The sequence below is a fragment of the Petromyzon marinus genome, chromosome 47 (assembly GCF_048934315.1).
Source record: "Petromyzon marinus isolate PM22_M1 ecotype Great Lakes invasive population chromosome 47, UKy_Petmar_22M1.pri1.0, whole genome shotgun sequence".
NCBI lineage: Eukaryota > Metazoa > Chordata > Hyperoartia > Petromyzontiformes > Petromyzontidae > Petromyzon > Petromyzon marinus.
The window spans coordinates 3,045,711-3,062,992 of record NC_133713.1 but is presented as its reverse complement, the minus strand read 5'-3'; the positions used below and the strand labels follow the sequence as shown (position 1 = coordinate 3,062,992).

Below are 17,282 nucleotides of genomic sequence, written 5' to 3'. Positions count from 1 at the left end.
ACGTGCTTGAGTTCACTGCTTATGTGTTCCTGGTCGGATATGCATTGGGCTCTATGATACAGAGTCTTGATGAGAGAATTCTTCTGTGATGGATGGTGGTGGGAATCCGGTTTCAGATAAGCATCCGTATGGGTAGCTTTCCTGTAGACAGAGTGGCTCATTGAACCATCAGGTCTCTTTTTAATTAGGACATCCAAAAAAGGTATCTTGCCATCTATTTCGACTTCCATGGTAAATCTGATAGCTGGGTGTATGGAATTGATGTGGTCGAAGAATTGGTCTAGAGCAGGCCGGCCATGTGGCCAGATGACAAAAGTGTCATCCACGTACCTCTTCCATAAGGTTGGGCGCAGAGTGGCAGTCTGGATGGCGTCAGTCTCAAATTTCTCCATGAAAATGTTAGCTATAACTGGAGAAAGGGGGGAGCCCATTGGGGTGCCCTCAGTTTGTTTGTAGAAAGTTCCATTCCAAGTGAAGTATGTATTGGTTAAACAGTGTCTCACCAGGGGGGGTACCTCAGTGTTTAGTCCTTGATGAACCAAGTCTTCAATGATTGCAATGGTGTCAAGTACAGGAACCTTGGTGAATAAGGAAACTACATCAAAACTTACAAGCAGGTCGTCTGGGGACAGGGAAATACCCTTGATTGTTGATACCAGGTGAGTAGAATTTTGTACCGCAGAGGTGGTTTTTCCAGTGAAAGGACGCAGGATTTCAGACAAAAAACGAGCTAGTTTGTAGGTGGGGGAGCTGATAGTAGAGACTATGGGACGAAGAGGTGTATCAACTTTATGTATTTTTGGTAAGCCGTATAATCTTGGTGGCCTGGCAGCAGAAGGTTTCAACGAAAACTGTTTAGATTGATCAATTAATGCGGTTGAATCAGAAATTATTTTGTTGGTTTGTGTGACGAGGCTGTTGGTGGGATCTCTTTTTATTTTTGTATAACTACCATCGTCGAGTAATTCTTTAATTTTGTTGTTGTATTCTATTTTATCCATGATACCAGTAGCATTGCCTTTGTCAGCTGAGAGAACTACAATATCATTCCTCTTTTTTAATTTATATAATTCAAAACGCTCATCTTTGCTGAGGTTGCTAGCTGGCATCTTAGCGTTTTTGAGGGTTGCAGCGATTTCAGATCTTGCTACGTCTGCAGCGATGTGACCCAGGCCCCTGAGAGCAACGTCTACTTGGGCAATTATATCATTAACTGGTATGTGTTTAGGTGTGACTGCAAAGTTTAGACCTTTAGCTAAAACGGATTTCAGACCATCGGAAATAGAACTGTTACTGCGATTAATTACGACTTTATTAACGTCTAACTTTTTGGTGTATGGGTCCGGTCTTTTGTTGAAGAGGAGGTTAAATTTGGAAATCAGGTTTTCCTTACATTTGGTAGTAGTTACATTGGAGAAACCAAACGCCATATCTCGGACCGCATTCGTGAACATAAAGCAGACCTTAAACACGGTAGGACCAACACCTCGGCCGTAGCAGATCATTGTTCTAATTCAGTAGGCTCACATGCCATTGACTTTTCCAAGACGGAGGTTCTTTGTAAGCCATCTGGCTTCCATGAGAGATTCGTTCATGAGGCTATCCACATATACAAGCACAGAGACAATTTCAACCGAGAAGATGGATTCTATCTTAGCAATCATTGGAAAGATTTGATAAATCATTTCAGTTCTTGATTGATTGTTCACGCTTACAGTGGCTTTCAGACAGCATACATAAAAACAAATTTCGTCTCCCCCCTCCTCTTTTCAAAAAATAGATGGACTTGTCCTGGCAAACAGCCAATCGTTGCGCGTGACGCAAACGTTATTTTTATATATATAAATAAATATGCCGTTTTCAAAATAAATTTATGCAAACCGACACACCTGATGATGACCGTTTGAGTTATGGTCGAAACGTCGTGAGAATTTTTTATTGTTTTATATATATTTTGTTATTTTGTTGTTTCTCTTCAACGTGACTTTACCGAAAAAACTAAGAATATGAATTACTGCAGTCACGAAAGCTTTAAATCAAAAATTAAATTAATTAATTACGATTTTGACTTCTGTTTATTCGGGACCTCGGGGTGCCACCATAAGGTTAAAATAAAAACGGTTATTTAATTTATTTCAGTACATCTTCCAAATGACTCCCATTAACATGCATGTACGTTGTATGAATTATCTTTTGAAATGAATTTTGGACTTTTTTTGAGATGAGAGGTGTAATCTTTTAACATTTATAAATTGTTTCACCTCAATTAATTCATTTAGGGTTCTTGATCAAGTTTTGTAAACGACGGATATGAGTTGACTTCACAGGAAGAACAAAAATAGATATCAATGATGATGATAGAAAAAATAGTAACTTAAAGAATAAACTTTCGGGCAACCCTGGATATACCAATTGCGCTTGGAATTCCGCATGGCCGTGCACCGTGCATGGCAGAGAATGGCTAAAGAGATTCTGTCCACAGAATTTCTCACAAATAATTCCGTGCCAGTGGACCTCGTACCTTTTTCACCGTAGGGCACACAATCTCCCACACACACGCACCGCTGTACGACCACCGCGTGGTTATCATGCCGACATAATGCATTCTCACAACTGGATTTCATAAAAATCAAACCCATCATCTCTTCTCCCCTCACCCATCCTCCTGCTCTTTCCCGCCCAACTGCTACGACCAGGCCTACCCCAACCACTACCCTATTACCACCCTTGCACCTATCACTACCCCGACCACTTTGACTACCCCTATTACTACCCAAACCCCTCCTTAACCACTCCCGCCTGTTTTCCTTTCACCACAAATACACCACCACATTTAATAGCACAATTGAACCTCTGATTAGCACAGTTGTCTAGGTACGGTGCGAAAGAAGTTCAACATTCATACAGTAACAACCCCACTCCTTATAATCTCAACCACTGCCATCTAATGTACAATTGTATGATGGTTGCAAACAGCCGTGGATTAGTGTGCTATATCAATATATATAAGATATAAGAACCACATTTTATGTGATGCTCATGTTTTTGTGCAGCCATTGGTGACTGGGGCTGAGACCATCAACTCCCGGCAACAAGCAACTGTAATAGTGGGGTGGTGACACAGGCCGGCGGTGGCACATTCGTCGTTTAAAGTTCTCCTGGCACCATTGGAAGCGAGCAAAGCGGGCCACTGTGTGCCAGCATTACGATCCAAATTTGATGGGACGAGAATTTCGGCAGCCTTATTCTAGCTCCTGCGGAGGGCTTCTCAGCGCCTCGCCCGTCACCCCCACTGATGCCCCCCCCTCTCCCAATGTCTGCAGATACTACTGACGTTATTGTATGTAGGGTGTGTAGGCCTACAAAAGACTTTTGGGGGGGGGTGCTTAAAAACATTTGGGGGGGGTCGATAATTTTTGGAAACCTGTCAGTTCAACTTTTTACCCCCACATCTGGGGGCTCCACTTTTCATTTTTTATTTCATTCAGGAATTCTGAAAGGCACTTATAATTTAGTGGATGGACAAACAGACGAATAAACGAAATAATGGGCTATTATAATAAACTAGCTAAGTTACCCGGCTTCACACAGGTCGCAGTAATCAAGTGGTAAGAGTAATGTATTGCCATGCTGTCCTCTTAGAATAATTGAATGCTGCAAATGAAGTCGGTAAATCTGTGTATTTTGTTAAGGCATTTTGGTTGTCTGATACAGTCACAGGGATTGTTTGCTTGATATGACATTTTAAATGTGTTACCCTTATAGAGCTTCAGTATAGACAATGTTGGATGTATTGTCATCTGATACTAATATAAAAAGGTTTATATTCTTGGTTCTTTCGGTAAAGTCACATTGAAGGGAAACAATAAAATATATAATAAAACAATATATTTTATTATTTTATTGGAATAAAATAATATATTTTATTATTTTATTGTTTCCCTTCAACGTGACTTATTATTTTATTGTTTCCCTTCAACGTGACTTATTATTTTATTGTTTCCCTTCAACGTGACTTTACCGAAAGAACCAAGAATATGAATCACTGCAGTCACGAAAGCTTTAAATCAAAAAATGAAAAGGTTTTTCGCATTACCAACTCTGAAGCAACCAACAAAGAGTTGGTCATGAGAGAAGCATGGGCTTAGCAGCTTGAGGCCAACAACTTTGAGTGATTGACCCTGTGCTTTGTTGATGCTCATTATGAAACTGAGGTGGACAAGGAATTGAAGGCATTTGAATATCAGAGCAGGTCAGAGGGAATGAGTGGAATGAAGACATGGTGTCCTGCTGTATGGCCAGTCATGATGGTAGCTTCAATTACATGGGGCATCATTGTCTTCACAGCAAATCATGTACCATGGCAAAGTGTTAGTGGGTCTAGATCCCTGAGAAGCATGATGGGTGCACCAATCTTGAGATTGAGTTTGCGTGGAGGCACAGCAAGTGGTTGCGGAGAGTTTAGAAATTATGTAGGGTAGTTGACTGCCTCATTAGTGTCCAGTACAGTGGCAATTGACTTGAATGAGTGAGTGCCTGGCAAATTAGAAAGGTTGTTGTTAGTGATATTGACAGCATTATTTTTGGTGTGAGGATGGCTCTTTCGCATAGCCACTTGTGGTCAAGGAAGTGGCATGCAACATCACCAAAGACAGCTTCTTTAAGTTTGTGAAATGTTACAACTGTTGTGTCAATGCTAGTTATACGGATACTTTGATCTGCATTGTCAGGTCGTATGGCTCCATTACCCATTTTTACCAAACTTGCAGCAAACTCTGCATGAAATGTACTCGCATATTGATGTTTAGGCTGAGCTGCTGAATGCCTTTCAAAATGTATGCTTTGAGGCAGGCGTGCGATCAACAGCCTCTAAGGCAGCTTTGTGAGACATTGTACACTAATCCCAGACAATGAGGTGGCACTGCTGCAGGACCTTGGCTTTGCTAATGGGCCTGGCAATGTTGCAGGTAGGTGCCTCTGCGTTAGCAAAATTTAAGGGCAATATATGTTGCTCTGGTGGATTTCAGAAAAAAAAAGATTGATGAAGAAAGTTTTGCCAGTTCCACCCAGAGCATTAAGAAAGAAAATAGCACCACTGCCCATGAAAACAGCAGCAGTAATCTTGTAGAAAGCTTCTCTTTGGCTTGGAAGCAGACTTGGCTCATGTAGTTGGATGTATTCAGTAAGCTGCTGCATGTTGTAGTTGGTTTCTTTCAAAAGGTCATGGGGCATGCCATTATCAGTGTTTCGTCCTGGTTCAGGAAAGGGGAAAGTTTCGACGCCAGAGCCACCTAAAGCATGAATCTTGTCTGCAATGATGAGAGCCTGATTGAAGATGGTATCATTGTAATGCTGTAACAGGTTTGGATTTAGCACTTGTGCCTGGTGCAGAATATCCTCTGCCAGGTTCTCCTTGTGGTTGTGCCATAGTTGCACAGGATTAGACATGGCACATATGTGCAGCATGATGGCAAACAGGTTTTACATCATTTCTGCCGACTGAGTTGCAGCTGCCTCGTCCAAAATACTCTACCACTGCGCAACATCCTCTAGCAGACCTCGGAGTTGGCAAGCGTGTTGGTAATTATCGCAGGTAGTGCCATCAACTGTTCACATGTCTTCAAATAACTTAGGACTTTTGGCCTCAAATAAAAGCAGTCAGAGGTGAAAGCATTCAAATGTGTTGGGATGTATCGTCTAAACACAGCCAAGTGCATAAATTTGAGGGTAATTTGGCACGTTTTGTCCAACTTTGTGGCGTACCCACTTTTAGCTGCCAACATTTCATTTATAGTACTTGGGTACCAGATGCTAAAACAGTGTCTGAGCAAAAGCATCATCTCTACAGAGAAGGATGAAAAGCGTGAGAGTTGTGTGTTGTGGGACTTGGGCTCGCGTATGTGCATGTGTCCATGAAGTAGACTCTTTGGTCATTCTCAAGGTGCATCGCTTGTGAATGGAGAAGTTGAGGATTCTCCAAATGGCTTCATTGGTGCTGATGTATCTGCCCAATTCATTCTTGAACCTCAATCATGCACTGCGCCATCTATTGTGAGGCCAAATATAGCATTGTCAGATCCTTTGTTGACATACTCGCACACATATTTTATGAATATGACAGAGTGGCAGTACTAAACATTGATGTGTGCATTGAAGAGGTGTGAGAGAAGTGGACAGTATGGAATAATCCACCTGTTGTTAATTTAAAAGTGAGAATCACGAACTCTGAAAGTTGTAAAGCCGCCATATTCGGGTGTTCTGCGACGATACAGTGGGTATCCATCTTGTGCAGCCTTTCATGCATGGTGATTTGGGATTGATGGCTCCACAGGGACAATGCACCATGTGTGTTTTGAAAGTGTTGTGAAGAAGAGGATCAACGTGTGGGTCTGGAAGTTCAGCGCACCTTAAGTTGATCTTGAAGCCACAGCATAATATATGCAAGTGGAAGGCCATGCTTTAGCCACTCAATTGTGTACATGTAGCATCGGGTTGTGCCAAAAAATATTTGCCTTGTTGATGGCATTCATCAAAACTGTATTTTTTGTCTGAATATTCTGGCCAGTAAATCATGGTGGTAATGTGGTTTTGGCCTTCTATGACTTCATGAGACACTTCCTCCCAGGAAGGATTGCAGGTGAACGTGGTAAAGTGGATGAATTTGGCGGGAATGATGCAGGGCTGATAAGGATAGATAACATATTAAATTGCAGAAAAAAATAACAGTACAGTGCAGATACTTATGATATTGTGAGTGTGTGGAATGGCGAGAGAGTGGTGGGGGGGACGAGCAGTGGGGGGGAGGGGCGGCGAGAGGTGGAGGGGCGGCGAGAGGTGGGGCGACAGAGGCCACGCAGCGGATCAAAGACAGAGTGTGCAGGTCTTTGGAGGTGTTTAAGGTGAGCAGGTAAGCTAAATATATGCCGAAAGACACACTAACTGACCCGTCATTACACATGGAGCATTTGGGTGTGTAGATTTCATGGTGTTGGCGCAATTTGGTTCCAATAGAAATACCCGCCATTCGCTACCAAGTGACAGTGATGTCACCACGGCGTCTATGCCAGGCTATGTGCAATTTGAGGCCACGTGAAGTGTCGAAGGCTTGCTGATAGGACAGACCCAGGGTTGGCTGACTGAGATGACTGGTAGATGCACCAGCTACTGTGCCAACTGGCTGCTTTTCGTTGTTGTGAGCGTCACTCCTCTGCCCTCAGTTGTTGTTGGAGAGTGGCTGCCTCCAACTGCCCAGTAGCATCGTTCACGAGCCTCCTCCACAAAGGCCGATCTTGACACCACTGGTACCAGTCTTCGGCAAGTCAACTCAGCTCCACATCCTCCCATACCGCATCAGTCCATCTCTTCTCCAGGCCATGTCATGCCCATTTAGCCTCCTCTATGCAACCAAATAGAAGCTCCTTCGGTATGCAGTGGCTGGGCATACGGGCTACATGACCCAGCCAACGCAGCCTTGCCTGCTGGAGGAGCTCACTCACGGGAATGTGTCCCGATCTTTCAAGGATTTGTGAGCTCCTCACACAATCCAGCCTGGTTAAACCCAGGAAGGATTGTAGGCAGGCCAGCCTGAATGTTTCTAACTGGTGCAGATGTTCCACCAGAGGGATCCACGTTTCACAAGTCTAATGACCTGTTGGTCTGAAGGGGTAATCGCGGTTATGGGCAAGTTAAGTAATATCTTATTATGAGGGAGGTGTATCTGGGGTAAAGGTGAAAGGCGGAGTCAGTCGGGAAGCTCCGGGAACCAGCTCAAAGGTTATGGAAGGGGGCGTGGGCGGAGGAGGGGCTTGGCCGCGCCAGGGTGTATACAAGAGAGACCGAACCAGAGGTCCTGGGTCCTGGTTGCGTTGCTGCTCGCCGTAATCTCTCTTCGTCGTCCGGCCACGTGGCCCATCTCTTGCAAGGCTCTCATCATCGCCGTCGCTGCGCTCGTCAGACAGCTGTGTAGTTAGATGCTGATGATGGGGTTGTGTAGAAGGGTCGGCTATGTGTAGCTACGTCGAAACGTTACATAGATGCCCAGTGTAATGCTTAAAGTGTGAGAATAAATATGAAGCCTTCTACACGACGTGTCTCGGATGTCGTTGACTACACAAGTGTAGTGACATCGCTGGATGTCACCATGCTGTAAATGCAGTGCCGGCCCTACAGGACACGGTGTGTGGGTGCCGACCTAAGCCGAAAGTCGCGTGAGGCCATGGCATTCTGGTTGACCCGGGAGGACACGTGACCGGTTAAGATGACAGGGAGGCCCCCAAGAGGGGGCTAGGGGGGTCACGTAATTGGGACCCAGGTCCTTCCCGATGGTTCTGGAAGGGGGACGTGGCCAAGGGCGAAACCGGCCACGCCGCAGAGAATATAAGCCGAGTCTTGAGAGTCTTCCAGCACGTGTACCCGGGCAGATGCTGTTGGTTCCGGGTCCGTAGTAACAGTTAAGTGGTAACTAGTTTACTTAGCCGGGTGGCCACCACCCAAGGTTGTTATTGTGTTAAGGGGAAGTGTACCCCGTGTGTTGGAACTAAATACATGCGCTGCCTCCAAAGTTTACATCTACGACTCAGTTGAACCCACTACACAAGCATAGGGAAGAGAGGGCATGACTGTGGCCTAGAAGACCTGAAGCTTCATTCGGAGTGACAGACCAGGTAGCTTCCACACAGCATTACGCAGCCGATGAAAAGATAATGCCGCCCGACTGATTTGGAGTGAGACCTCTGCTGTCAAACCAAAACTGGTCATAAGCACACTGCCCAGGTATGGGAAACTCTCCACTCTCTTCACAATGCTCCATCACCAATGGGCAACTAAGGGGGTGGAGTGTTTGATGGCACAAAATACCTAGGCAGGTTCTTAGTTTTGGTGGGACTGATGGTAAGACCCCACCTCTTGGTGGCACACTCCAAGGTGCACAGCAGCACCTCCAACTCCTCCTCTGAGTGAGCATCAATCACCAGATCATCAGCATACATAACATGGTTGACCAACAGGGAGCCATCCCTTGACCGCATCCAGGCATCGATCAGCCTCCCATTGTATCTGTACCAGATGGATATTCCTCCGGTACAGCCATGGAAAGCTTCTCGAACTACGTGGTCAAAGATGATGTTAAATAATGTGGGAGCCAGAGGACATCGTTGTCGCACCCCAAGGTGAACGGGGAATGGCTCCGACTCCTGGCCACGTAGCTTTACCCGGGCCTGCCCACCATCATGAAGGCCCTTAATGATTGTGAGCAGAGAGTCAGGGACTCCAAAAGTACAAAGAACTGCCCACAGCATTAGCCTGTTGATGGTATCATAGGCCTTGACCAGGTCAATAAAGCAGAGATGTAGGTCTTGCTGGAATTCCCGATACCTCTTCTGTAGCAGACATACAGAGAATATGGTATCCGTGCAGGACCGCCCTGGTCTGAAAGCACATTGGGGCTCCGCAAGCCTCTCCTTAGCGTGCTTGGCAAGGCAATGTTGAATAATCTTTGCCAGGACCTTTCCCAGTACACTAAGAAGAGAGATCCCCCTATAGTTGTTACAATCTCCTTCCAATTCTGCGGAACCCGTACTGTGGTCCAGATAGTTGTGATGAAGTCATGTAGGGCAGTCTACACACAGATGCCACCCTCCTTCAGCATTTCGCTTGGGAGATCGTCTCAGACTCCGAATCGCCCCTCGCACTACCTTCACAGATGGCACATCTGCCAACCATTCAGAAGGGGTGGCTATTTCTGACAATATTTGAGACTTGGCAGCCCTAGCAGGGTCATCCCCACCTAGCTCCATTATGTTGTCTGGGCTAAGCGGAATTCCTCTCCCCCAAGACCTTACAAAAATAGTCTGCAAACTTGCAGACCTGTTCCTGGGGGTCGGAGATCGGATGACCATTATTTCCCTTAAGGGTGGTGATAGGTGAGGCGCTGCAAGTTATTTTTTTGATGGAATTAAATAGTGATTTGTGATTGCGGGATATTAAGGCAGATTCCATCTCCACAGCAACCTGCACCCACCACCCCTCCTTGCACATGCAAAGGCTGCTTTATTTATATAGATGTTTAAAAACTACACTGCAAATTACTACGCTAGGATTAGACAGAGCAGCAGAAGCTGCAGCATCGCCACCTCCTGCAAAAATATTGCTGACTGCGTTTGTGAAACAATGCCTTCGTGATAGCCCTCTGCTATAAGAAAGGTACAAACACCAAAAGTGCAAAATTATTATTATTAATCACAGATGGCTGAACCCCCAGAAGAACCCCCAGATTTGAACACAGGCTCTCAGTGACACTAGCTCAGTCCTTCAAGCCCTTAACCGCCTGGCCAACTTACAACACCCACCGCTGCAACGACAACATTCGGACCACGAGCCATGGGAAAGAGCAGCGCTCACCCTGAACCCGGCCAGGTCGGAGGCGAGCAGCTGCAGGGTGGCGAGCTCCTCGAGGAGCCGCGTTTCGCCCTCCTGGCCACACCCGCCCAGCGCCCTTCGTACGCAGGCAGCCGCCTCCACGTAGTGCCCGTCGGCACGCTGCAGTGAGCCATATACGCGCCAGCCTGCCGGGACATGCCGCTAAGGGGGCATCAGCCGAAGGTGGGGTTTGGTCACGGACGGAGATGGACACATGGCGCGCGCCGGCAGAGCAATGCCGAGGGGTCCAAGGGAACATGTTCAGCGCAGAGACACGTAGCGACATGACACATGCTGCCAGAGAGACGCGCTGATGTGGTGACACAGTGGTAACACAGTGGTGACACTAAGGTGCGCATACAATACGAACTGTACAATCAGACACACAATGATATGGTGAGTGACACAGTGACACTAAAGTGTGCATACAATATGAACTGTCCAGCCAGAGACACACAGTAACATGGTGACATGGTAAATCAGTGGCACAGTCGTAACACCAAGGCACGTGCAGCGAACAGGCTCAACCCATAGCTCCTGCCTCACAGCCAATGGTATTGGACGATCAGCCAGATGAGTTAAGAGGAAGAGCCGTGGGCGATCACGGCGGGCCTTTCGCGACTTCGGTACGACGCGGCCTCGCAGGGTGGCAGCAGCGTACGGGCCGTTGATGCCGGCCAGCGCTGGGTGGCGGTGACTCGACGCCAGGGTCACGCTGCATGCGGAGGATACACACATGACTCTCCAGGTTGTTGCGGAGGCCCCGGCGGACGCACTCGCGAGCCTCGTCACGCCGGCCCAGCTTGCTGAGCGCCAGCGCTTTGAGAGCCAGCGTCTCTGCAAGGGACGTGGGTACAACTGAAACTCATCAGCATACATAGAGGGGTGCGGCTCCCTGCGAAAATCACACCATGTGGGCCCCCCCCCACACCTTCAAACTCAACCGGAAGTATGACATCTGAGGCCGTGATGTCAAAGCACCACCCCCCCCGCCCCCCCAAAAGCATGTAGCCCAGCGCGGTCTCCCCAAATTCGCCATACCATAGAGACAGCTCTGGTTTTCAGAAGGTTCCTGCTGCTACATTTGCTTTTTATTTCAGGATGTTTTCAGCCGATCGATGATGCATGGGGTGCTGGCCACCCATCCCCTTAGTGCGCCTTGACAGTCGACATAAGTGCTTACTAACAGCACTTGCCCAAACAGTATATGTTAAGGTTATACGAAAAATCTTTGTCCTTGCGTGTCTGTATCACCATATCTCTGTGCTTCTCCGTGCGTCTGTCTCTTCAGTTTCTCGGATAGACAGAGACACACAGAGATACGGATATACACACATCTATAAACATTTCCAGCATCTATCATACACATCAACCCCAACTTAAATTATGCTGTCACAGGAAACACTGCAGTCAACCCCTTAAAACATAATTTTACTGTGAAACATTGATTGTACGAACAAAACTAACAAACGCTTCATTCATTGTATTTTCCCAGCAAGTTTGCCGATTAGGTAAAAAAAAAATCTCTCCACATGTTACGATGATTTTCAATGTTAAAGCTGTGTGGATCGCCATTGTAGAACCCAGGTCACCTCCGTGCTCAGCGAGCTGTGGCTTCGCCAGGATCTGGTTGCAGAACTTAAGACCAAGCCTGTACTGGGTCTTCTCGTAGCATTTCTGCGAGACACGGAGAGGAAGACACAGTGAGGGAGACGCAGAGAGCGAGATGCGGATAAGGAGATGCGAACAGGGAGACACAAAGACCGTGAGCCGTGAGTGCTGTGATGCCAATGAAACATGATCCACCACAGTGACGGATGTTATCAATGAAACACACTTCTATACTGTATTTCTAACTCATATCAAGGCTTCTGGACAGCACGTGACTTGTGTGGCCACACCGACTCTGAATCTTCCCTCTCCCCAACCTCTGTGCATCATTCAGCTCACTTTGATCACTCCTGCCTTCTCTCTTTTCCCTCTCATCATCCTCTCATCTCTGACATCTTGGCACTGTCATTCCGTCTCCCCCTTTTCCTCCACTTCCTGCCCAGTACTCCTCCTTCTGCTCTTCTTTGTTCGTCCTGGGGACTTCCCTCCCGGAAGCCATTCCCTGCCCCACTCATCGGGATGGCCATCCAAAACATTACTACTATGAGCCAAGAATGTCTGTGTGTAACGCGCGTGACGTCACTCCACATGCCGCACCCCCCCCCATCATGAATATTCATGAGTGGGTGGATTTTTACACTCACGCAGAAGGGCGAGTGGATATAATTTTTTTCGCAAATTCGCTTTAAGTTTGACGTTTCTTTATTGAAAGTGAATCTAAATTTCGATTGTGTTATTTTATTTTATCAATTTATTATTTTATTCTCATTCTACGTGACTTTACCGAAAGAACCAAAGAAGAAAAAGTGAATCTAATTAATAATTCTACGCAGCAACAAAGTGGATTTGGTGTCTTTATTTATCTCTTCAGCACTTGAGACAAAAGGAAAGCCTAATGAATGCTTCTACATTATGGTAAAATAGACATCTCTCGGTGATTTTCCAGATATCGTATCGAATTTCTATTTATTTCAACTGAAGCGACCGAAAGCAGAAGAGAATAAAGTATCAGAGAAGTGAATTTGAAGAAATTGAAAGTCAGTTATATACAGTGCTACAGTGAAATTCAGTGAAGTGTTTGATGACATACTTTCGTGCAAGATTCACTGCCATTTAATTTACACAAGATACAATTATACTCTGCTCAATATTTTTTTCGTAAATATTAGGACGGGCAAACAAGCTCGTACAACTATTAACGACGCAATACCCGATACACAAATTTGAGGGAGACATCGTCACAGCAATACTCTCCTCTGCTCCTGACGCCGTTATCTGGGCTTGACCACCTGAATGTGAAATTGTTGTTGTTGCTCTGCATCTACATAAGCCGTACGGAAATAGAAAACCTTACCTCCATTGCCTGCTGCCCTTGCAGTGGTGGGGTGCCAGGGGTAACACTCTTTTATTATTATTAAACGCTTTATATTAACTCACTCTGTTGTTGTCGTATCCTCAAATCTTGTAACTCAATTTTAACCCACTTCCCAATGTGATATGGACTGCAAACTGCGTATACTTATGTCTTACTGATGACAATACAGTACTATACAGTGAAAGAAAACAGTATTTGATCCCCTGCTGATTTTGTACGTGTGCCCACTGACAAAGAAATGATCAGTCTATAATTTTAATGGTAGGTTTATTTGAACAGTGAGAGACAGAATAACAAAAACATCCAGAAAAACGCATGTCAAAAATGTTATTAATTGATTTGCATTTTAATGAGGGAAATAAGTATTTGACCCCCTCTCAATCAGAAAGATTTCTGGCTCCCAGGTGTCTGAGATTAGGAGCATACTCTGAAAGGGAGTGCTCCTAATCTCAGCTTGTTACCTGTATAAAAGACACCTGTCCACAGAAGCAAGCAATCAATCAAGATTCCAAACTATCCACCATGGCCAAGACCAAAGAGCTCTCCAAGGATATCAGGGACAAGATTGTAGACCTACACAAGGCTGGAATGGGCTACAAGTCCATTGCCAAGCAGCTTGGTGAGAAGGTGACAACAGTTGGTGTGATTATTCGCAAATGGAAGAAACAGAAAAGAACTGTTAATATCCCTCGGTCTGGGGCTCCATGCAAGATCTCACCTCGTGGAGTTGCAATGATCATGAGAACGGTGAGGAATCAACCCAGAACTACACGGGAGGATCTTGTCAATGATCTCAAGGCAGCTGGGACCATAGTACCAAGAACACATTTGGTAACACACTACGCCGTGAAGGACTGATATCCTGCAGTGCCCGCAAGCTCCCCCTGCTCAAGAAAGCACATATACATGACCGTCTGAAGTTTTCCAATGAACATCTGAATGATTCAGAGGACAACTGGGTGAAAGTGTTGTGGTCAGACGAGACCAAAATGGAGCTCTTTGGCATCAACTCAACTCGCCGTGTTTGGAGGAGGAGGAATACTGCCTATGACCCCAAGAACACCATCCCCACCGTCAAACATGGAGGTGGAAACATTATGCTTTGGGGGTGTTTTTCTGCTAAGGGGACAGGACAACTTCACCGCATCAAAGGGACGATGGACGGGGCATGTACCATCAAATCTTGGGTAAGAACCTCCTTCCCTCAGCCAGGGCATTGAAAATGGGTCATGGATGGGTATTCCAGCATGACAATGACCCAAAACACCCGGCCAAGGCAACAAAGGAGTGGCTCAAGAAGAAGCACATTAAGGTCCTGGAGTGGCCTAGCCAGTCTCCAGACCTCAATCCCATAGAAAATCTGTGGAGGGAGCTGAAGGTTCGAGTTGCCAAACGTCAGCCTCGAAACCTTAATGACTTGGAGAAGATCTGCAAAGATGAGTGGGACAAAATCCCTCCTGAGATGTGTGCAAACCTGGTGGCCAACTACAAGAAACGTCTGACCTCTGTGATTGCCAACAAGGGGTTTGCCAGCAAGTACTAAGTGATGTTTTGCAGAGGGGTCAAATACTTATTTCCCTCATTAAAATGCAAATCAATTAATAACATTTTTGACGCGTTTTTCTGGATGTTTTTGTTGTTATTCTGTCTCTCACTGTTCAAATAAACCTACCATTAAATTTATAGACTGATCATTTCTTTGTCAGTGGGCAAACGTACAAAATCAGCAGGGGAACAAATACTTTTTTTCCCTCACTGTAGTCTATCATTAAAAATATATTTTTAAATATAACTTTTACATATAAGTGTCTGCAGTAACCACCCCACACGTGATATCCGTGTTCTCCACAGACCCTTGTCAGGACACGGTACTAAACGCATCTGAGAGAAGCTGCGGTGCGAATTCTCGGATTTCCTGGGCAAGGTTTGTCAGCGCTGGGCAGTGCAAGCGAACGTCATTGTTGTACTCTACCTCTATGCCCCAACGTCTATGCTCCAGGCCTTCAGCAAGCCACGCTGCCCTTGTTCACATAATGTGTACACACACATCACTTGCTACCATTTACAAAAATAGACACAAATCCCCAGGGTAGCCTTTAAAACACAGCTGTGATAAGTGCTCTTTGTGTGATTACCGATGAAGGCCGTTACGGTAACACGAGGGTGGGGGAGGTGGCACGCCCGACCGCCTTTGTCTCCTCAGTGCTGTTTACAGACAGCACGAGGAACTCATTTAAGTCTGAGTCGACCTAGGGGATGCCCACGACCTGTTCACACTAGCCTGCCACCATCACATTCCAGCCTGTACCATCACACACATCAGCCGACACCGTCACGCGAACTGTGACCATGCACGCAGACGAGAGGCGGAGGGAGAGACGAGGAGGAGGAGGAGAGAGCTTAGCGTCATAGAAGAGAGATGAGCAGAGCCGAGGTGAGATGAAGGGTGCGTAGGGACAGATCAGGCACGAAGAGGAGAGCCGACTGAGGGATGACGAGGGAGAGGAGAGAGCGCGGCTCTATGAGAGGACACAGGCAACGCGAGACCGGCAGTGAGGTGGGGGATTATGAAAGACGATGAGGGGGTGTGAGGAGGGTTTGATGAGGGTGAGGAGGGTTTGATGAGGGTGAGGAGGGTTTGATGAGGGGGTGTGAGGGTGAGGAGGGTTTGATGAGGGGGTGTGAGGGTGAGGAGGGTTTGATGAGGGGGTGTGAGGGTGAGCAGGGTTTGATGAGGGGGTGAGGAGGGTTTGATGAGGGGGTGTGAGGGTGACGAGGGTTTGATGAGGGGATGTGAGGGTGAGGAGGGTTTGATGAGGGGGTGTGAGGGTGAGGAGGGTTTGATGAGGGTGAAGAGGGTTTGATGAGGGGGTGTGAGGGTAAAGAGGGTTTGATGAGAGTGAGGAGGGTTTGATGAGGGGGTGTGAGTGTGAAGAGGGTTTGATGAGGGGGTGTGAGTGTGAAGAGGGTTTGATGAGGGGGTGTGAGGAGGGTTTGATGAGGGTGAGGAGGGTTTGATGAGGGGGTGTGAGGGTGAGGAGGGTTTGATGAGGGTTTGATGAGGGGGTGTGAGGGTGAGGAGGGTTTGATGAGGGGGTGTGAGGGTGAGGAGGGTTTGATGAGGGTGAGGAGGGTTTGATGAGGGGGTGTGAGGGTGAGGAGGGTTTGATGAGGGGGTGTGAGGGTGAGGAGGGTTTGATGAGGGGGTGTGAGGTTAGGGTTTGATGAGGGGATGTGAGGGTGAGGAGGGTTTGATGAGGGGGTGTGAGGTTAGGGTTTGATGAGGAGGTGTGAGGGTGAAGAGGGTTTGATGAGGGTGAGGAGGGTTTGATGAGGGGGTGTGAGGGAGCCTCACGAGGATTTGGCCGAAGATCGCCGCCTCCCTGCTGGGCAGAGCCGCCGGCTCCGCGTCCATGGCCGCCGCCTCGCGCCACGGAAAATTCTACGGCGCGTGCGCGTGTGTAGACTGTGTGTGTGTACACTGTGTGTACACTGTGTGTACACTGTGTGTGTGTGTGTGTACACTGTGTGTGTGTACACTGTGTGTGTGTACACTGTGTGTACACGTGTGTGTACACTATGTGTGTGTGTACACTGTGTGTACACTGTGTGTGTGTACACGTGTGTGTGTGTACACGTGTGTGTGTACACTGTGTGTGTACACTGTGTGTGTGTACACTGTGTGTGTGTACACTGTGTGTGTACACTGTGTGTGTGTACACTGTGTGTGTACACTGTGTGTGTACACGTGTGTGTGTACACTGTGTGTGTACACTGTGTGTGTGTGTACACTGTGTGTGTGTACACTGTGTGTGTACACTGTGTGTGTGTACACTGTGTGTGTGTGTACACTGTGTGTGTACACTGTGTGTGTGTGTGT

At 46.8% G+C, this 17,282-nt stretch overlaps 1 protein-coding gene across 1 annotated transcript in view; it reads right to left on the bottom strand.

The window, feature by feature from the left end:
* The window catches only part of LOC116952467 (N-alpha-acetyltransferase 15, NatA auxiliary subunit-like), a 44,829-nt gene extending 27,937 nt beyond the window's left edge, over window positions 1-16,892 (bottom strand). Inside the window, exons 1-4 of the mRNA XM_032971842.2 lie at window positions 16,758-16,892; window positions 12,009-12,093; window positions 11,149-11,253; window positions 10,399-10,562 (exon numbers count right to left, since the gene is read on the bottom strand). Coding sequence (XP_032827733.2) covers window positions 10,399-10,562; window positions 11,149-11,253; window positions 12,009-12,093; window positions 16,758-16,817 — 414 coding nt within the window. The 5' untranslated portion in view covers window positions 16,818-16,892. The remainder of the gene's footprint in view (window positions 1-10,398; window positions 10,563-11,148; window positions 11,254-12,008; window positions 12,094-16,757) is intronic.
* Between the last annotated feature and the right edge of the window lie 390 nt (window positions 16,893-17,282).